At 40.6% G+C, this 18,450-nt stretch overlaps 1 protein-coding gene across 8 annotated transcripts in view; it reads left to right on the top strand.

Annotated features, from left to right (window-relative positions):
- Positions 1-18,450, top strand: part of atp8a1 (ATPase phospholipid transporting 8A1) — a 116,633-nt gene that overhangs the window by 49,032 nt on the left and 49,151 nt on the right. For 6 of the 8 annotated variants that reach the window (XM_027135301.2, XM_027135305.2, XM_027135299.2 and 3 more), the window contains 8 exons: positions 2,990-3,034; positions 8,001-8,073; positions 9,707-9,812; positions 12,073-12,155; positions 13,444-13,493; positions 13,694-13,763; positions 14,800-14,884; positions 15,329-15,468. In XM_027135301.2, the coding sequence (XP_026991102.2) occupies positions 2,990-3,034; positions 8,001-8,073; positions 9,707-9,812; positions 12,073-12,155; positions 13,444-13,493; positions 13,694-13,763; positions 14,800-14,884; positions 15,329-15,468 (652 nt within the window). The remainder of the gene's footprint in view (positions 1-2,989; positions 3,035-8,000; positions 8,074-9,706; positions 9,813-12,072; positions 12,156-13,443; positions 13,494-13,693; positions 13,764-14,799; positions 14,885-15,328; positions 15,469-18,450) is intronic. The other 2 variants (XM_027135303.2, XM_027135304.2) reach the window with 1 other exon arrangement.

Raw genomic sequence — 18,450 nt, 5'->3', positions numbered from 1 at the left:
TGAACCTAAATCCTCCAACTGCCCCACCCCAGTCCCACCCACTCCTTCTTCCTGAACACTACCAGGAGGATGATGGCAGGTACATTTCTTAAGCCTGTTATCTTCCTATTTATTTTGAGAGAGTGAGACACACAGACACACGCACAGACACACGCACAGACACACGCACAGACACACGCACAGACACAGACACACACACAGACACACACACAGACACACACACAGACACACACACAGACACACACACACAGACAGACGGAGAGAGACAGACGGAGAGAGACAGACGGAGAGAGACAGACGGAGAGAGACAGACGGAGAGAGACAGACGGAGAGAGACAGACGGAGAGAGACAGACGGAGAGAGACAGACGGAGAGAGAGAGAGACACAGACAGACAGACGGACAGACAGAGACACAGACAGACAGACGGACAGACAGACGGACAGACAGAGAGAGAGACACAGACAGACAGACGGACAGACAGAGAGAGAGACACAGACAGGCAGACGGACAGACAGAGAGAGAGACACAGACAGGCAGACGGACAGACAGAGAGAGAGACACAGACAGGCAGACGGACAGACAGAGAGAGAGACACAGACACGCAGACGGACAGACAGAGAGAGAGACACAGACACGCAGACGGACAGACAGAGAGAGAGACACAGACACGCAGACGGACAGACAGAGAGAGAGACACAGACACGCAGACGGACAGACAGAGAGAGAGACGCAGACGGACAGACAGAGAGAGAGACGCAGACGGACAGACAGAGAGAGAGACGCAGACGGACAGACAGAGAGAGAGACGCAGACGGACAGACAGAGAGAGAGACGCAGACGGACAGACAGAGAGAGAGACGCAGACGGACAGACAGAGAGAGAGACGCAGACGGACAGACAGAGAGAGAGACACAGACACGCAGACGGACAGACAGAGAGAGAGACACAGACGGACAGACGGACAGACAGAGAGAGAGACACAGACACACAGACGGACAGACAGAGAGAGAGACACAGACACACAGACGGACAGACAGAGAGAGAGACACAGACAGACAGACGGACAGACAGAGAGAGAGACACAGACAGACAGACGGACAGACAGAGAGAGAGACACAGACAGACTTACGGACAGACAGAGAGAGAGACACAGACAGACTTACGGACAGACAGAGAGAGAGACACAGACAGACAGACGGACAGACAGAGAGAGAGACACAGACAGACAGACGGACAGACAGAGAGAGAGAAACAGACACACAGACGGACAGACAGAGAGAGAGACACAGACACACAGACGGACAGACAGAGAGAGAGACACAGACGGACAGACAGAGAGAGAGAGAGAAAACCCAAGAAAAGTATCATTTGATGAATGGCCTAGATTTTTGTCTGGCATTCTGAAGATAAAAACAGTGTAAATTCTGGTTGATTAGAGGAAACAGGAGCTGTAGCTTTACTAACTCTGCATATTTCTATTTGTATCTCTGCCTGGATGAGTGTTTGATAAATGAACCACGTGGGGCAATTGTGTCCAGGCTGCACGGGATAACTAAGTGCTTTTGTTGAAAGTAAGAATTTCTAAGCATCCCTTTTGACATGAGAATAAGTTTAAGCAAACAGCTCAAACACTGCTTAGTAAAGAGATATTAAAGAATAAGAATTTGAAAAGCAGCTAAGCAAAAGAGTCGGACGCTCGAAATATCTTCTGCTTCTTCTTTTTCTTCTTGTTGTGGTGTGCCCTCTTAATATTGTGTGTTTAACCACACTGACTGCCTACATGACACCAGCAGAACAAGTGATGCGTTAAATCCCACACGCGCACAGACACACAAACTTGTTCCCACACACGGCTAATTACAAAGAACAGTAGCTAATGAAGAAAATCCCTGCGGGTGCAAATGTTAATTAATTCGACAACATTTGTCATATGAGGCTCCGAATGTTCAAACTTTTGCTGGAAGATTACGAGCTCGAATCCCAACAGTGCCCCAGCCATCCATGGCCAGGAGGTCCTACATAATTAAATGTGTTCTCAGGGTGAGAATGGCGTCCACTATGCTGCTTTGGAAACTTGTGTATGTGGGTGAGGTCAGTCAGTGCTCTCTCCAGGCGTCTCTGCATGAACAGCAGAGTGAATGTGTGTCTCAGGGAAGACATTACCATGTCCCAAGTTTGCGAGTCTCTGCCCACTGGAGCCTCATGTTCCTGCTCATAGCTGACAACACAATATGGCTTCTGCTGTGGAGCACATCCACTTCAGATTTCAGTGTGGTGTGCTTTTCTGAAAATCGTGATTATCTGACTTATCTTCCTATCAGCTCGAACCCCTGGCTATTCTCCTCTGATCTTACTATCAGCAGTGTGTTCACATCCTTAGAACTGCTGCTCACTGAGTCACTGAGATCACTTTTTTCTGGAGGATTGGTGTCTAATGCGATCGTTAACTGAAGCTCTTAACCTGTATCTGCATGAGTCTGTGCATCAAGTTGCTGCTCTATGATTGGCTTGTTGGATAATTGCATGAACGAATGCCTGAATGCTCAGTGAGTAAACATAGCAAGTAAAAAAAAAATACATGAGAGTGGATAATGTTTTGAGAGTGGATGCTGTTTTATTCGTGTAACTGTAGTAAGATGGGGAAAAAAACCCTGTCTAGCCTCTATACTCATAAAAAGGCCACTTTAAAACTCCAGCTTTTGTATTGTCTTGAAAAAAGGAACGTGTGTACTTGCATGTTGTTTATCCAGAATGACTAAAGAAACCGTTTTTGAGCCTGTGTTTGATTTGAGTATAACACAAGCTAGGTTTACTCAACTGGTACCAACTGGATCCAACCCTAACCCATCATTCTTCACCCGATCTAGCTGAAGTAACTGTTATTGTACAGTATTAGGATTGTGTTGTTTTTCTGCAGTGAGTACCGTATATCCTGGCAGCACTGTGCAGTGCCCCAGTGTCTAACTGTTCTCTATTTTACCCAACAGTCACAGGTCTGAAATGGAGGATGGTAGTTTTGCAGAGGAGGAATGGTAAGCTCTGTGTTGCGTGACCCTGTGGCTTCTTCTGTCCTTTGTACTTCCTTGTGTTTTTTAAGAAATAAGTGTTTGAAGGTTCTAGGTTCTGTAAAAGCTCATTGTGAGGTGATTGTCTTCTGTTTTTGTCCTATGTTTTATGTCAGTGGCTACTCCGTGTCTCGAACACACACAATCTATTCTGGGGCCTGAAATTGAAAGGGTCTTTCTGCTAATAATAATAATAAAAAAAAAGAGATAAAAGTACTTTTCCACGTTAGAGCTCATCTGAGTTTAGACTGAAGTCATCCTGAAGAAAAGATGGATGAGCTGCATGGAGCTCAGTGCATGGATTTTCATCCGGATAGATTTTTCCCCTCATTGTACACACTACATTAGTCATTAGTAAGAGTTTTTCATCTGAGCCTCACATTAAGAAGCTAATAACAGATGTGTTTCTATAATAAGCATGCAAAAACACAATCTTTTCTATAACTCATTTCTGCTCATGTGATTGGGACAATAAGTTCACATTTCTCATTCCATTTGAAATACAATATTTCAGCTGCAGGTGAAATAATAACGATGTTAGAAATATTTACGGCTGTATCAAACCTGCGATCCTTTAGGCATTTTGAATAGGAGCTGTGCATTCTGGCATCAGTAGCCTGGAACATAGGCCTAAATATGCCAAAAGAGTCTTTTTATTCACAGCATGTGAAAAATGTACCAATCAGCAGCTGCACAGGCGATTCGAAGTTTCGGAAATCAACTTACAGTTTCTGGAAACCACGCCCCCTTCCTACATTTTCCACTAGTAATGTTTGGGCCCGTGTTTTCAGTTTTTCTAACATCCTCTGGCATGCTGCCCTCGATTTCTTTGGAAAGTAAATAGAGAATGTCATGAGTTCTTCTTAAATAGTCGAAAACAGTGCAAGTTCTGAAAAAAATAAACTGGACTCTGTTCTCAAGGGGGAGGAGTCGGAATATATCTGGTATATAGGATCCTTTCTCCTAGCCTGGACTTGCATGAGGATCAGATTTGTGTAGAGCATGACATTTTGAGATTTGGTTGTGTATTTGTGCTGTGCTGTGCTGTGTGCCGTACGTTGCGTTACTAGGACAGCGAGAGTACATTCAGAGGAGCAGATTGGGTCATTCTGCTCGTAAGATGAATAGCTCACAAGTCAACGGATTTATCTCTGTACTTCTAGAAGAGAAAACATCATTAGTAGCCATTATTAGGGAAGGAATATGTGGCTTTATACAAAGAAACAGAAGTGTGTGCCAACGGCTTGGACAGATTCCCTTTGTTCACAGCTATACTGCAGAGACGCAGGGGCTGATTCTCACTCGTTTGTGTCTGTGGGTGTGTATGTGAGAGTGCATGAGTAAATGTGTGTCGGAGGACATTAAGGAGCATCACGTGTTACCTCACTCTCCTTTGTATCTTCTGCTTTTATGATTTCAGTTGGAGATGCTGTATGGAAACTACTAGGATTTTTCAGTCGTTTATAGTCTTTGAAATAAGTGGCCTGTGTGTGTGTATGTATGTGTGTGAGCAAATTAGTGTAGCTATATGGCAGATTGCATTAAGCTTGTGACTGTGAGTAGACTTCAGGCTATAAAGGTCTGTAACACCACATCAGCAACAGGGTCTGTTTCCGTGGAGACTGTTGCTTGGCTGCAGCTCATCAATAGCGTGATCACTGGGTCAGGCGGTGCAGTGCGGCTTACTGAATCACTCTACAGGTCGGATAATAACGTCAGTGCTCTCTCCAGTCCAGGGATGTGGATATGAGTCAGAAGGTTTTAATGTTACAAGCATGACTGCTTGATAATTTAATCTCCATTTACACACAGATTCAGCCGAGATTGTATGTTCTAGTAGCATCTGCAGTAGTTCATGTCTTTCATATATATAAGTATAATGTATGTGTGTGTGATTTTATATATATATATATATATATATATATATATATATATATATATATATATATATATATATATATATATATATATATACGTATGTATGTGTGTGTGTGTGTGTATATATGTGTATATATATATATATATATATGTATGTATGTGTATATATATATATATATGTATGTATGTGTATATATATATATATGTATGTATGTGTATATATATATATATATATATGTATGTATGTGTATATATATATATATATGTATGTGTATATATATATATGTATGTATATATATATATATATATATATATATATATATATATATATATATTTGTGTATATATATATATATATATATTTGTATTTATATATATATATATATATATATATATATATATATATATGTGTATGTATATAATGTATTTTTATAATGTATATATTTATGTATAGGATCTAATGCAAATGACTTACTGGATTTGAGGTAGTGATGCACAGTTCACAAAGGATTAATATTCTCACAGCTGCTTTTCCATGAAAGTAAATCCACCTTTCTGTCCAGTTACAATCAATAATTCAGCCAAACTGTAAGAGTAAAGAACAGAGCAGGACAGGACATGCTGTTAGTGAAAACTACTGCATCATGGATTATTTTCTCTTAGCAGCATGTCCTAAAGAGTCTTATTCCTCTCGTATCACAGCAGACTGCCAACAATTACACTTCAATTTTCTAATGAATAATGAAAATTGTTCCATTTCTAATAACGGATTGTTGCTGTAACAAAAAACAACAACCTACAGTAGAAACCCAACCATATCGAGTTTGATTAAAAAAAAGCATTTTACTTTAAATTAACACATTTAATATTCATCTTTTTATTCTAAATGGTAGATTATATGGAGGGTCTGCAAGGCAAGTCCATGTACCTTGATGACGTATAAAGATGCAGTAAACAGGACACTTTTTATTCCATTGACTTCCATTCAAACACTTGTGAAGAAACGCAAGCTCCATGATGAGAGGTTTTGTATTTTGCTGCTTTCCTATGTCCAAGTGTAATGAACTGTCTTTTGAATACATATTATGTGAAGACTTGCGAGCATAGAAGATCGACACGTCACTTCAGAAAAGCCGAGACTGAGGAAGCAATGGGTATAGAGGTGTAGCACTAGCCCTTTCATCACCATCACAACAGTGCAAGCAAAAAAAAAAACAAAAAAAAACCCACCTTTGTGCACAATGTCATGTTTCTGGTTGCTGCCCACATTGTCAGCAGTCTCTAAAGAAATTAAAAATCAACACATTAGTCGAAACCCAATTAAAATACAGCCACAGATGCGGTTATAGATAACTCATTCATACTGTCAGAGCTGCGATTTCAACAGCACTGTGATATTATAAGTGATATTAAAAGGCAGTCACAGTGTTGTGAGCTCGAGCATTTGCGGTGCCGGGCACAGAAGGTCGAGTGAAAAAGTACCAAAACACTTAAATCTCTAGTGATGGTCTGATCTCTTGTGAGACTAAGATAAGGCTAGATGGATGTTTTGACTGGCCGTGTGTGAGCCGGATAAGTTCCTCCGTGTTGAAGCAGCATGTGTCTTCCTGCTGCTTCCTGGCATTGGAGCTCTAATACTTCTTTGCTTGCACTATATAATGCTCTTCTATTGTAGCCGGTTGATTCCTCTGTGAAGTGTTAATACTGTACATTTCTGTATGTGCAGCTGAAGAGGTACAGTAATGAAAAACCGGAACTTGGATTGTTGGGCTGCGGTGCATCCTTTCAGCATGATTCATTTGATTTGCCTTAATGTCCGTTGTTTAACCGGTCTGTGACGCAGAACACGTTGCCGGTTGAGTAAACCGAGTACAAGTGAGACATTGTGTCTTCTAAATATGCTGTATTTCTGTTGGGGTTTGTCTGTATACCAAGGTGTACTTTACACATCAAAGTTCTCTCTCACAACACTACATAGCAAATGATGGACATTTTACTGACACGTGTCATTAAAACATCTCTACTTGAGACCAGTTATGACCTGATGTAATCTAACTAATGGTATTTCTAGAAAGACAGTATAAAGTGTTTAATTATCAGTATTATTTTGTTCCCCTAAACATGTAAAACTGAAGATGTTTCTTTTAGGACTTTCTACAAGACAACACGATAATGTAATGAATGAAATCTGTGTAAATAAGTGAACATGAATGGAATATTAATCTATTTAGTTAGTTAGTATCTTGTTAAAAAAGTGCCCAATTTGTCCAGTGATCTTTTACCTAGAAAGGTACAATGAATTGTACCTTTAAAACTTTACTGGTCACTATACTTATTACCAGGTGGATTATATACAACAAACATATATATAGTATGAAGAGAAGATCAGACTAGTCACATGGACATTTACAGATCAGACACTGGTTTGGGAAATAAAGGCCTGAAATTTGTTCCTGTAAATGCTGCTGATTTAGCAAAGAAGGATTTTTAAGGCTTTACAGGAGTTACATGACCTCAGTGTTATACACGCGGTATGGATGGCACTACAACACAAGCTTGTTTAGTATCTGACTACAGATAACTCCACTATTGCTGATAAACTGCAGGCTATACATCACTGACCCAAAGATCGATAGAGCTTCAACAATCGCAGCAGCCTGCAATGTGAAAACCTGGTTGCAGGTGAAAATGTCCATGTCGGGACACTTTGTATCGGAAACTAATCAGATGCAAGCGTAAAGACGTGGATCACGAGATAATTTAAAGGAGTAGTGTTGTGTCTTTCTAAAAGTTCTGTGTTGCCTCTTATTTGGTTTACGGCTAGTGATCATTAGCGGAGCGATTAAGTGGAGATATATTAACAGTATGGAAAAGTGGAGCATCATTTATGGGAGAGCTGGTTAGTGTATACTCAATAAAACTTAGAAACTCAATCTTCATCATGTCCTTATTATGTAGTCCATAATGTCCACTCCATGTGTAACGTTTATTTTCTGCCAAGCTCTAATCTTGTTGTGTGTGTGTGTCTCTCTCTCTCACTCTCTCTCTCTCTGCAGTCACAGCTCTCACTCGATGGAGGAAGCTGGATTTAATGACCCCAGTTTACTAGAAAATCTGCAAAGCAGCCATGTAAGTACTGTAAAGCCGAGATTTTCAATAAAAAGTTTTAAAAAGTATTAAATTTGTGTCTTCAGTCTTAACCTTGGTGACCAAATCATTCACAGTAAAGGGCGGAAAACACAACAGCTCAACAATTGGGTGGAAGCTGCAACTATATTTTTCCTAAAAACATTTTCAGGCTTTTCCTGTGTAAAGAATCATTAAGGGCTTATAAGGCGCTTCTCCGGCCCACTTGTTCAGTTTGGCCAAGAGTCCAGCACTTAGAACAGTCTTTTGTTGCGCCAATGTTCTTCCATTTGAGAATGGTGTGACCACATGGCTTGGTTTTTGCTCTCATATGCATTGTCAGCTGGAGTTTTGAGCAAGTCCAGGATTTCCCAGCACTCATATTTCCCCATATCAACTGCTAGGTGCACAGAGAAAATAAAAGGAATTGGAGAAAAATGAAATGAGTACACAAGCACAGGAAGAGAGAGTGAAAATTGGGATGTGAAGTGGTGCCAAGCAAAAACGCACTCTGATGTCGAGAGGGAGCATCTGGTGTGATGAGCTTGGAGATGATGTGGTTGGTGTGACTGTATTCAGCAGCACTAGACTAGTTTAAGCATGTTCTTTATGGGAATAGATATACCCAGATCAGAGAGGACTTCCTCTGCTGTTAACTTGCTTTATTTTTTTTTATATGCTGTCTATATAGAATGAGCCACTTCACCTACTAATAGTTCCACATTTTATGCTCAAAGCAGATTTTATCTGAAACTGAACAATTAGTCAGTGCTTCAGGAGGAATCAGTATTTGTTGGTATGATGTTCCATGAGCAAGCACTGAATCTAACCTGGGTATGGAGTGTTCAGTTATAAGCTGGGTGGCATTTATGTACACACATGTCTTCTCACAAACCTGAAGGTTCCACTGTGATCAAAATATAGAGACCTTTTTTCCCCCCCTACGTTTTGGTGTAAGAATTTTTAAAGCTTCAATCAAAAGGACTGATATGCATTTCTAAGGCAGCCCTCGATACACTGCTATTCCCTGTCACTTTGAACCTCAGCTTTCTAGACAGCTCTGGCATCTGGTCCTTTTATTAAGCCATAGCGGTCCTCTTAATGGCATTGTGTCCGTCTCCCTCCCTCTCTTCCACTGTCTGTCTATCTGTCACTGTCTCTCTCTCTCTCTGTGTGTGTCTCTGTCACCATCTCTCTCTCTCTCTCTCTCTCTGTTTGTCTGTCTCTCCCTCTCTCTCTCTCCCTCTCCCTCTCTCTCCATCTGTCACACTCTGTCTCACGCTCTCTGTCTTTCTCTCCCTGCCTTTGATACCCACTCACTCCATCTGCTTTGAGCTCTCACACAATTATGATTCAAAGAGTAAACACAAGGGCCCGCATGATAAAAGGCCCAGAATGGACAAAGTCAAATAACACACTGACAAGACAATGTGCCGTTTGACACGTTTTTCCCCTGGGTTCATCAGTGTAATGAAAAAATAATAAGTAAATAAAGTTGATCACTTTGACAGGTCACCATCTTTTATCTGTCTTATGTTCACTCCTGTGATCCTGTCCTCTAAGTTCAGCTGCAGGTGTTGGATGCACAGTCTATATTCTTCTTATAGTCTGTGTTTTGTTCTTTTATCACTTCCAGCCCACCGCCGCTGTGATAACGGACTTTATGACCATGATGGGGATCTGTCACACAGCCGTCCCTGAACGCAGCGACGACACCATCACCTACCAAGCTGCCTCTCCGGGTCTGTCAGGCAGTTCTGTATATAATCACAGCAATGTTTAGAAACGTTCAGACTGCAACTAAATTCAGTTTCATTTATCTATCGCTTTTAGCAATGGCTAGTGTTAGAAAGCAAATTTACAGGAATATAAAAATGTTTAAAATGTAAATTTATATTTACCCCAAATGAGCAAGTCAGAGGTGACGGTGGCAAATAAAATCCTCCCTGAGGTAATATAGGTAACAACCTGGCTTTTGTTTCAAACATTAACAGACATTTGCAGTCACATGTGAAAGATTGCTAACCGGAGACATCTTAAGTACTTTTTCTGTTTGTTTTGGTTCAAAGTTACGTTTGTTTGCGACAGATTTTTGAGAGGGTTTTAGAGTCAGGCTATTTAGTCATGATTGAAATCTTCATCATGAGTAAGACGAGGAACATGGATTATACCACAAGTAGAGCTCTTTATACACCAGAAATAATTAACACAACAAATCAAATCTACATCATCAGCGTGTTGAGTAATGCCATTAACAGCACATCGTTACCTGTGTAAATCTCTCATCCCCGACTTGTTCCCGTGTTCAGTGTTCCTCAGTGGGGAGCTGTAACCATTTCAACGGTGACTTGCTACTTCTGATAATAAGTTTCCGAGGCTACCAGTAAGACTTTTTATGAGTTCTGTGATGTGTTGCTGTAATTTCCTGTCGCTTGCAGCAGACCTATCAGCATCTCACCTAGGCATCAGTATCGAGCTCCAGTGTTGCTTTACCAATCTGTAGTGTATTAAAGTCTGCATCTGACATGGAGTTAATGACTATTACGTATTTGTTTTGTTTTTAAATACATCAGGTCTTATAGAATCGGAGCTGAATCGTGATCCGTTTTCTGTGATCTGATCCGAAGTCCTCGGCTTCAGGAGCAAGCGAGACGCACATTATGAGCTGTATTATTCTCCTGACTCGCAGAGTGAAAAGCAGCTTCTAATACATTCCACATTTAATATATATAGTCTTGTCTGCGGAGTGACTTTTCGATCCCAATGGATATTCTAGTCTTTATCAGACCCATTTATGTTTTGGAGAGGCTTTGATGCATCTGAGCGTGAGTGTGAATGAAATCCGCTGCCTTGTAAAACTATTCAACCCCTTAAAAGGCTTCAGATTCTTCTGGATAATAAATGACACTTGCACACCTTGTTCTGGGCAGGTTTTTTTTTTTGCTCTTAACATAAAAATCAAAGTCAAAAAGAATAAAATCTAAAAAAAAAATGCTGCTTGTATTAAAGTATTCATCCTCTTCAGATTAGCACTTTGCACACCGCGTCTCTGATTTCAATTCGTTCATCCTAGCCGATCTGTTCCAGGTTCTGCATGTAGTTGCAGGGATGTTTGTTCACCGTAAGTTTGGCCACTGATTCAATCTGGGATTCAAATATGGACTTTTATTGTATAACGTTCACCTTGTTTTTTTTAAAATAAACTCCTCTGTCATCTTTTGGATACACCTGAAAAACATTTCCTGACTAGTTGAAGCACATTATCATAGCAACTGTTTAGCAACCGGCTTTTTTCTCAGCAAGAAAAAAGATGTAAAGTGTAAATCTGTGCTCTAGAACCAAAACATTGCTGCTGTTTTTTTTTAAACGTACAGTATGCAGGGTTAAGATCAGTATTTTTTATTTTATTTTTTTTTAATTAAAGAAAAACTCTTCAGTCAGGGGACACATAGGGATAGGGCTGAAAACGTACTCTTCTGATCACTGTATATTTCATTAGTTAATGATCTAAATAGCTGCTGTACAATGATGTGCAGTACATCCAGCATTTATTTTATAGGACTACAGATTTGTGGTGGGTTTAGCAGCTCAACAGAGTGTGACATATCTACAGAAGAATGCTGCCACCTTTGTTTTTTGGCTTGATTTGCAGAATTATGCAGTAGTTATGACTCAAGCAGGAGGAGACCTCAACTCCGATGTTGTGAACAAACTGGTGGTAAACACACCAGCGTTCCACAGAGGCTCAGCAGTTCCGGCTCTGCTTCACCGATCAGCCCCAGATCAGCCAAGCTGTCACTGTTGGGCCCTTGAGCCAAAGCCCTTACTTTTCTCATAGCATGTCTAGTCCTGCACTCTGACCCCAGCTTGCTAACAAGCTAGGATGTGCGAGTACAATAATTTCACAGTGCCATTAAAAAGTTTCATCTTTAAACACTGTTCATGTGAAGCACCGTGATGCTCATTACTGCTGTCCTGATCCACCATCTTTCCACACAACAGATGAAGGAGCCCTGGTCCGTGCAGCACGCAACCTCGGCTTTGTTTTCTCAGCCAGGACGCCGGACAGCGTCATCATCGAGGCGGTGAGTGTGTGTGTGTCCGTGTGTCAGTGATATAATATGATACGATCTCTAAAGCAACAGCTTTATCTCTTTGTCACTGTTGATGTTACTGCACTTTCTGTGTGTCGCACACACACTTGATTAAAGCTACTGTGTCAGACTAAAGGAACCATCATAATAATGCACCCAAGCCCTCTCTCTCTCTCTCTCTCTCTCTCCCCCCCCTCTCTCTCGCTATAATGCCACCAGTGAGACAAAAAAAGGTTGCTGTTTGTGAGAATGTGTTCATTCTAATAATCTGTGTGATGTGTAATCTGTTACAGCACAGTGCTGTTAGCTTCTCACATCAGTAGGTGGGGATTGATTTGCTATAGTGAATTTTAGATTCATGTGAACGGTAACCGATTCGTTCTAACGGGGGTAGCGTTGCTATAGTAACAGCATGTTGCTGTCTGGGACAGATAATCAGTGCAGCGTGTTCGTAGCATGCATGTGTCGAGTTTGTGCTGATTGAGCTCAATTGAATTAACAGGGCAGAGACATGCGGTGTGTCGTGTCCTGCTCGTGAGACGACACGTTAACGCTACGCTACACCAGAACCTCCAGAGTCCATCTCTGTATTTACCAGTGATCATTTTTAACACAGCACAGATTATGGTTAGAGCTATTGAGCTATTTTGATTCTTAAAGATATTAGACAGACAGACAGATTCTTGGTCATTGCACAGGGTACAACAAAATAAGTGCATAAAATGGTAAATAAATAAATAAATAAATAAATAAACAAACAAATAAATAAATATATACACAAATATAAAATGTTTATGATTTCATTATTCTGACCCACACTCATGCACAGGGTGAGTATGACCCAGTTTCATCTTAATAATGAATTCACTGATCAGGAACTTTATTTGAACTTGTATTCAGGCAACCAGTAACCTTTTTTTTCAACATGTACATGTTATTTTTTTAATCAGTGAAACCAGTAGATCGCTCTCGTGCGCTCTCTCTCTCTCTCTCTCTCTCTCTCTCTCTCTCTCCCCCCCTCTCTCTCTGTGTCTCTCTCTTTCTCTCTCTGTGTCTCTCTCTCACTCTGTCACTCACTCTTTCTCACTCTCTCACACTCACTCACACACACTCTCTTACACACACTTACTCACTCACACTCTTACTCACTAACTCTTTTACACACACTCACACACTCTTACTCACACTCACTCACTCTCTCACACACTCACTCACAAAAACTCTCTTACACACTCTCTCACACACTTACTCACTCACTCACTTCCTCTCTTCCTTTCAGCTTGGTCAAGAAGAGAAATATGAACTACTGCACGTGTTGGAGTTCACAAGGTGCGTTGTGATCTAATGTGTTTATTCTTTTTATTATTTATAATATATACAGATTCATTTATATCATTCACTTTGTTCATAGATTGACACATTGCACTTTTTTACATTCAGAATAAGATTTTAAAGATTTGTTTGGTATGATGTTGATGATGACGATGATGATTATGGTAACCATGATGATGATTTATTTTCTTCCACAGTGCCAGAAAAAGGATGTCGGTCATCATGCGCACACCATCTGGAAAGATCCGGCTATACTGTAAAGGAGCCGTGAGTGTCTTGTCTATCACCATAGCAACAGAGTGCTTTCAAACATCGGAGGCCACGGAAACGGCGGCCTCGAACGTTTTCTTGAGCATCATCTGTTAGGATGATTTGAGCTCACACACAATAGCAGATCTGAAACGGAGCTGTTTGTGTTTGCAGGATATTTTGCTAATGCATTACAGCTTCCTGCTTTTCGGACAGACAATCTGCAGGAAGCATTTTCTGTTTGCTTGTACAATGCTAGTAAATCTGATCGAGAGTGGATTTATTCTGGGGTTAAGTGATGATTTATTATTGATGTACTGCTACTGCAGGGTTGGACAACATACCAGATCTTACCAGGTATTTCTCTTCAGGTTTAGTTTGGAATGAACCTAAAACTCAGACATTGTTCCAGCACCACTGCAGAATACCAGGGGTCTTTGGTGCCAAGAAAAACAAGTGCGGTCTGAAATACAGGAAAATTACTCAGGAAACACAGAAGTGCCGCATCGACCTGTTAAAGAAAGTCATTTCCAACTGTTTTGACTCAGCAGTTGCAGATGCTTCTTCACTGCTCAGAAGAATCATTTGTTTCAGCTTTCACTGATACACAAATATCCAGATTGGCATTTCTTCCTTCGGCTGCTTAAAACGTATCTGATTAGTGATTAGTGCTTTTTTATTGAAAGAAAAGAAGAAAAAATTCTATTTTCTCCCAGAAATATCTGCAAGTGTAGGCTTAATGTAAGGATTTATAGCTTACAAGTCAGACTTTCCTGCTATAACATATATATATATATGTATATGTGTGTGTGTGTGTGTGTGTGTGTGTGTGTATATATATATATATAATATCCCTATCCCAGGCTATACCATAATTATGACCTTATTGGGTAGATCCTGATCATTTAAGCTTTTATGCATGTGCTAGAAATACAGACTCCATTGACTCTGGATTATGTTTAATTAATTTTTAATGCAGGATCGAATCCACAGTGTTGAAAAGATTGCAGTGCTGATGTTCTTCTACATCTGACCGATCATCTCTCTTTCACAGGACACGGTCATCTACGACCGTTTGGCAGATAACTCCAGGTATAAGGATATTACACTGAAACATCTTGAGCAGTTTGCTACAGAGGGTGAGAGCACACACACACACACACACACACACACACACACACACACACACACACACACACACACACACACACACACACACAGGCATTCAGCACACATTATAAAACACAAATCCCCCATTTTACTGAGGCATGTTTGCAGCAGTTTAAATGTTTTTCATCCTTTGTCTCTCCTGCCCCCTGGTGGCTGATTCAGATACTGCAGTGTATTAACGTCCACAGAGATTTGTCATTTAAATATTGAAAAATAGTGAGTAAATCCCTGTCATAGAAAAACCTGCTGCTTATTATTATTATTATTATTATTATTTTACTCTCAGCCACATATTAGCATTTATAACATGAGGACTAATCCACACTAGTGACTCACTGAGTGACTGATGCTTTAACAAGGTTGTTGCTCTGCACCACTTGCTCTGCATACTAGTGAACTTTTTGTTTCTCTAGGTTTGCGAACGCTGTGTTTTGCCGTGACCGACATATCCGAGTCATTGTACCAGCAGTGGCAGGAAGTCCATCACCGCGCCTGCACCTCTCTACAGAACAGAGCACTAAAAATGGAGGAAAGCTATGAGCTCATTGAGATGGTCAGAACTGTACACACACACACACACACACACACACACACACACACACACTCCTTCCTCACTAATGCACCTCACTCCATTTAAATTTGAGGAAGCGATTCCTCGCAACAGTTACAGCATTTTGCAGACTCCCTTATCCAGAGCGACGTACAAAAGTGCTTAAGGCTCTATCATTGGATACATTAACTCTGGTTCACTAGAGTTACGTATTAAAGATGCCATGAGTCTAAATCATTGTTAAAGTATTTTTCAATTTATTTGTTTGTTGGTTTGTTTATTTGTTTGTTTGTTTATTTTCCCCTGCAACACATTTGCATGCCTAAACTACCTTGGTATCCGCACCACCTTTTATCTTTCAACCCACACAGATCAGTGTCCTGGTATGATCAATGCCAACCAGCATCGATGGTCAAGCTACCTGCATTCTCACCATCACCAGCTTTCTACCATTGTGACGCTTTCCTCTTTATTCTCATCTCCATCCTCTCCTTCTTACCCCTCTTTGCCCTTTTTTGTGATTTCCTATGATACATTTGGTGATACGTCATGTAACAGTCTTGAAAATACTTCTGTACTTCTCAGGGAAGGTTACTTAGATTTTGTATGTGACTATCTGGATAAAAATAAGTGAAAATTCCCCTTTGCTTAAAAAATATGGGGCTCTGAGACTCATGACTTTTTGCACTTTCATCAGTTAGTATTTAATTTCCTCTTCACTGAGATCGCATTGACCAATTACATGCGTATTTCGATTTATAGAAGAAGCTACAATGAGTTATGTTTCCTATAGGCAACATGGTACCATAGAGGGTTAAAAGTCTTTATAGTCTTTATCTTTACAGATAAATAGTTTCTGTTTGAAATGTTGTTTCACGAAGAGCCTGGCTTATTGTTGGTAACATAGTCTGTCGCACATGAGGGTTATACAGAAAGTGGAAATCTCTGACCACGAGTGAGTTGGCACTAAATCGAAGATGTTGATTAAGGACTGTAGGCAGTAGTGACTAACACTCTAAGCTACTTTGATGGACGTTAATTCAGTCCACGATCACAGTTTGCTGTGTATCTGTTGATCTGTCAGGTGACGTGATATAGCTGTGATTTAAATGGACACTTGTCTCATGTAGCAAATGTCTTATCGATTTCTGACAGAGGAAGTGCAATTAATGCAATTAAATGCATTCGGATTGACCACTGTTAGAGAGACTGGTCAGCAGGGGGCAGTAAGAGTCTCTCTCGATCTCACTCTTTCTCTCTGGTTCTCTCTCTCTCTCATGCACACACACATTACATGGATGAGGTGTATTTGTCATGCAGCATGAGGGACGTTAGAGTCATTGGAGAGTCACACTGACCAGTCAGCATGTCTACTGGAGTAAAATCCATATCTTGATGTATTGTTATAAGAACAGAGTCACAGGTTTTGCACTATAAGAGATTCTGCTTTGAAACCCTGACCTAGCTTTTTTCCACAGTACAAAACATTTCCTTTCACTAACGTGTTAAGCTCCGTGTTCCTCCCTTCCACAGCTCCGTCTGCTCTCCAGGGTTCAGTCGTAACTCCGACTGCTTTGAAAAAACTGTGGTCGGTCAAAAGGCCAGGGGCTTCCTGAGAAAAACACTTCACACAGTCACACACCCTTCCACTCTCTCTCTGTCTGTCTCATACACACATGCAAGCAGCCAGGCGTCTGCGGTCAGAGCATGACTGTGATTCTCCTAAGCACTCGCTGCTCCTGTCTCTCTCCCAGATCCCACATCCTCACTCAGCTCAGAGTGTACGCTGGGTCAGCTGACCAGAGGAAAACACCCCTGCTGCTTCAGGCTGAGAAAGCGATCCTCTCCACACTCCCACTGCACCACGCTTTACGGGAAAGCCTTAAGTGATGCTATGACTGGGAACGAAGCGGTTGTGCTGAATGTTAAAGTCTGGTGTTAAATACTGAGAGTCAGGGAGGGAGTTTCACAAAAATATTATGACACGAATGGGAGAGTTTGAGGTCGCTCTCTGAACACGATGAGACACGGCTATTTGGACACCATTCCTTAAGAGATTTTTGTTGAGTTTGGATCGGGTTCAAATTTCAGAACCCGGTCGTTCTTACCTTAAAAAAGTGCATTGTGTATTTCTAAATGTTTAGGTTTTATTTAGGTTCTTTTTATTCTGCGTGAATTACCTCAGTCATTTTTGTCCGTCTGGCATGTTGTAGTTCATATTGCTGGCACCGTAGTCTACATTACAGCACGTGAGACAGAGTGGATATGTGGTAACGCAGCAGCACGATTCAAGCCAAATTTTACTGCAACCAAAAGGAAGTCATTTACTCCGCCGCACAGAATGAACAAACCTGCGGGTTTGCAGCATAATTCTGGATGTAATTATGTCATTTTTAGTTGGATTTGACTGATTTTAATTATAACCCCTTTTTTCTCAAAGACGTTAAAAAAAGGAAAAAGGCCAGTAAGCAATTTTTTGTTTGCTGTTTAACAGAGCTAGCTGCCACTTTGTCCCAATGTCCATCTAAATATGGGAACAATTTCTCTTTAAAAAGATCACATATCTTGTCAAGTGACAAGTGTGAGAGGCATTTTCCTATTTTAGTTTTCCATAAAAGCTTGAGCCTTTATTCTTGTGCAAAGTATACATACACATGTTCATAAATAACATGTATAAGGAAGCCTTTTTATATGTATTTTTCATCTTTAATCTTGCAAAATGAATCTTTTTTTTTTTTTTTGTAAAGATTTTGGCTTCTAACCGTTCTTCAAACAACTAACCTGGGAACTAAATCTGGGATTAGAAACGTCTGGTTTTATTCAGACGTTTATTAAATCATCTCAATTAAACAGCCCAATGATTTATTCTAATTCAAAGCCTGGTGCTAAGAATTGAACAGGACAGTAAAGACCTAGGATTCTGACTACACCAGGACCAACCCAACACACGCAGACCCAAACACAGACGTTGGTGTCGTGAGGTGA

This window comes from Tachysurus fulvidraco, chromosome 17, assembly GCF_022655615.1.
Source record: "Tachysurus fulvidraco isolate hzauxx_2018 chromosome 17, HZAU_PFXX_2.0, whole genome shotgun sequence".
Taxonomy (NCBI): Eukaryota; Metazoa; Chordata; class Actinopteri; order Siluriformes; family Bagridae; genus Tachysurus; species Tachysurus fulvidraco.
The sequence above is the reverse complement of the archived record's forward strand: the minus strand, read 5'-3'. Positions and strand labels throughout refer to the sequence as shown.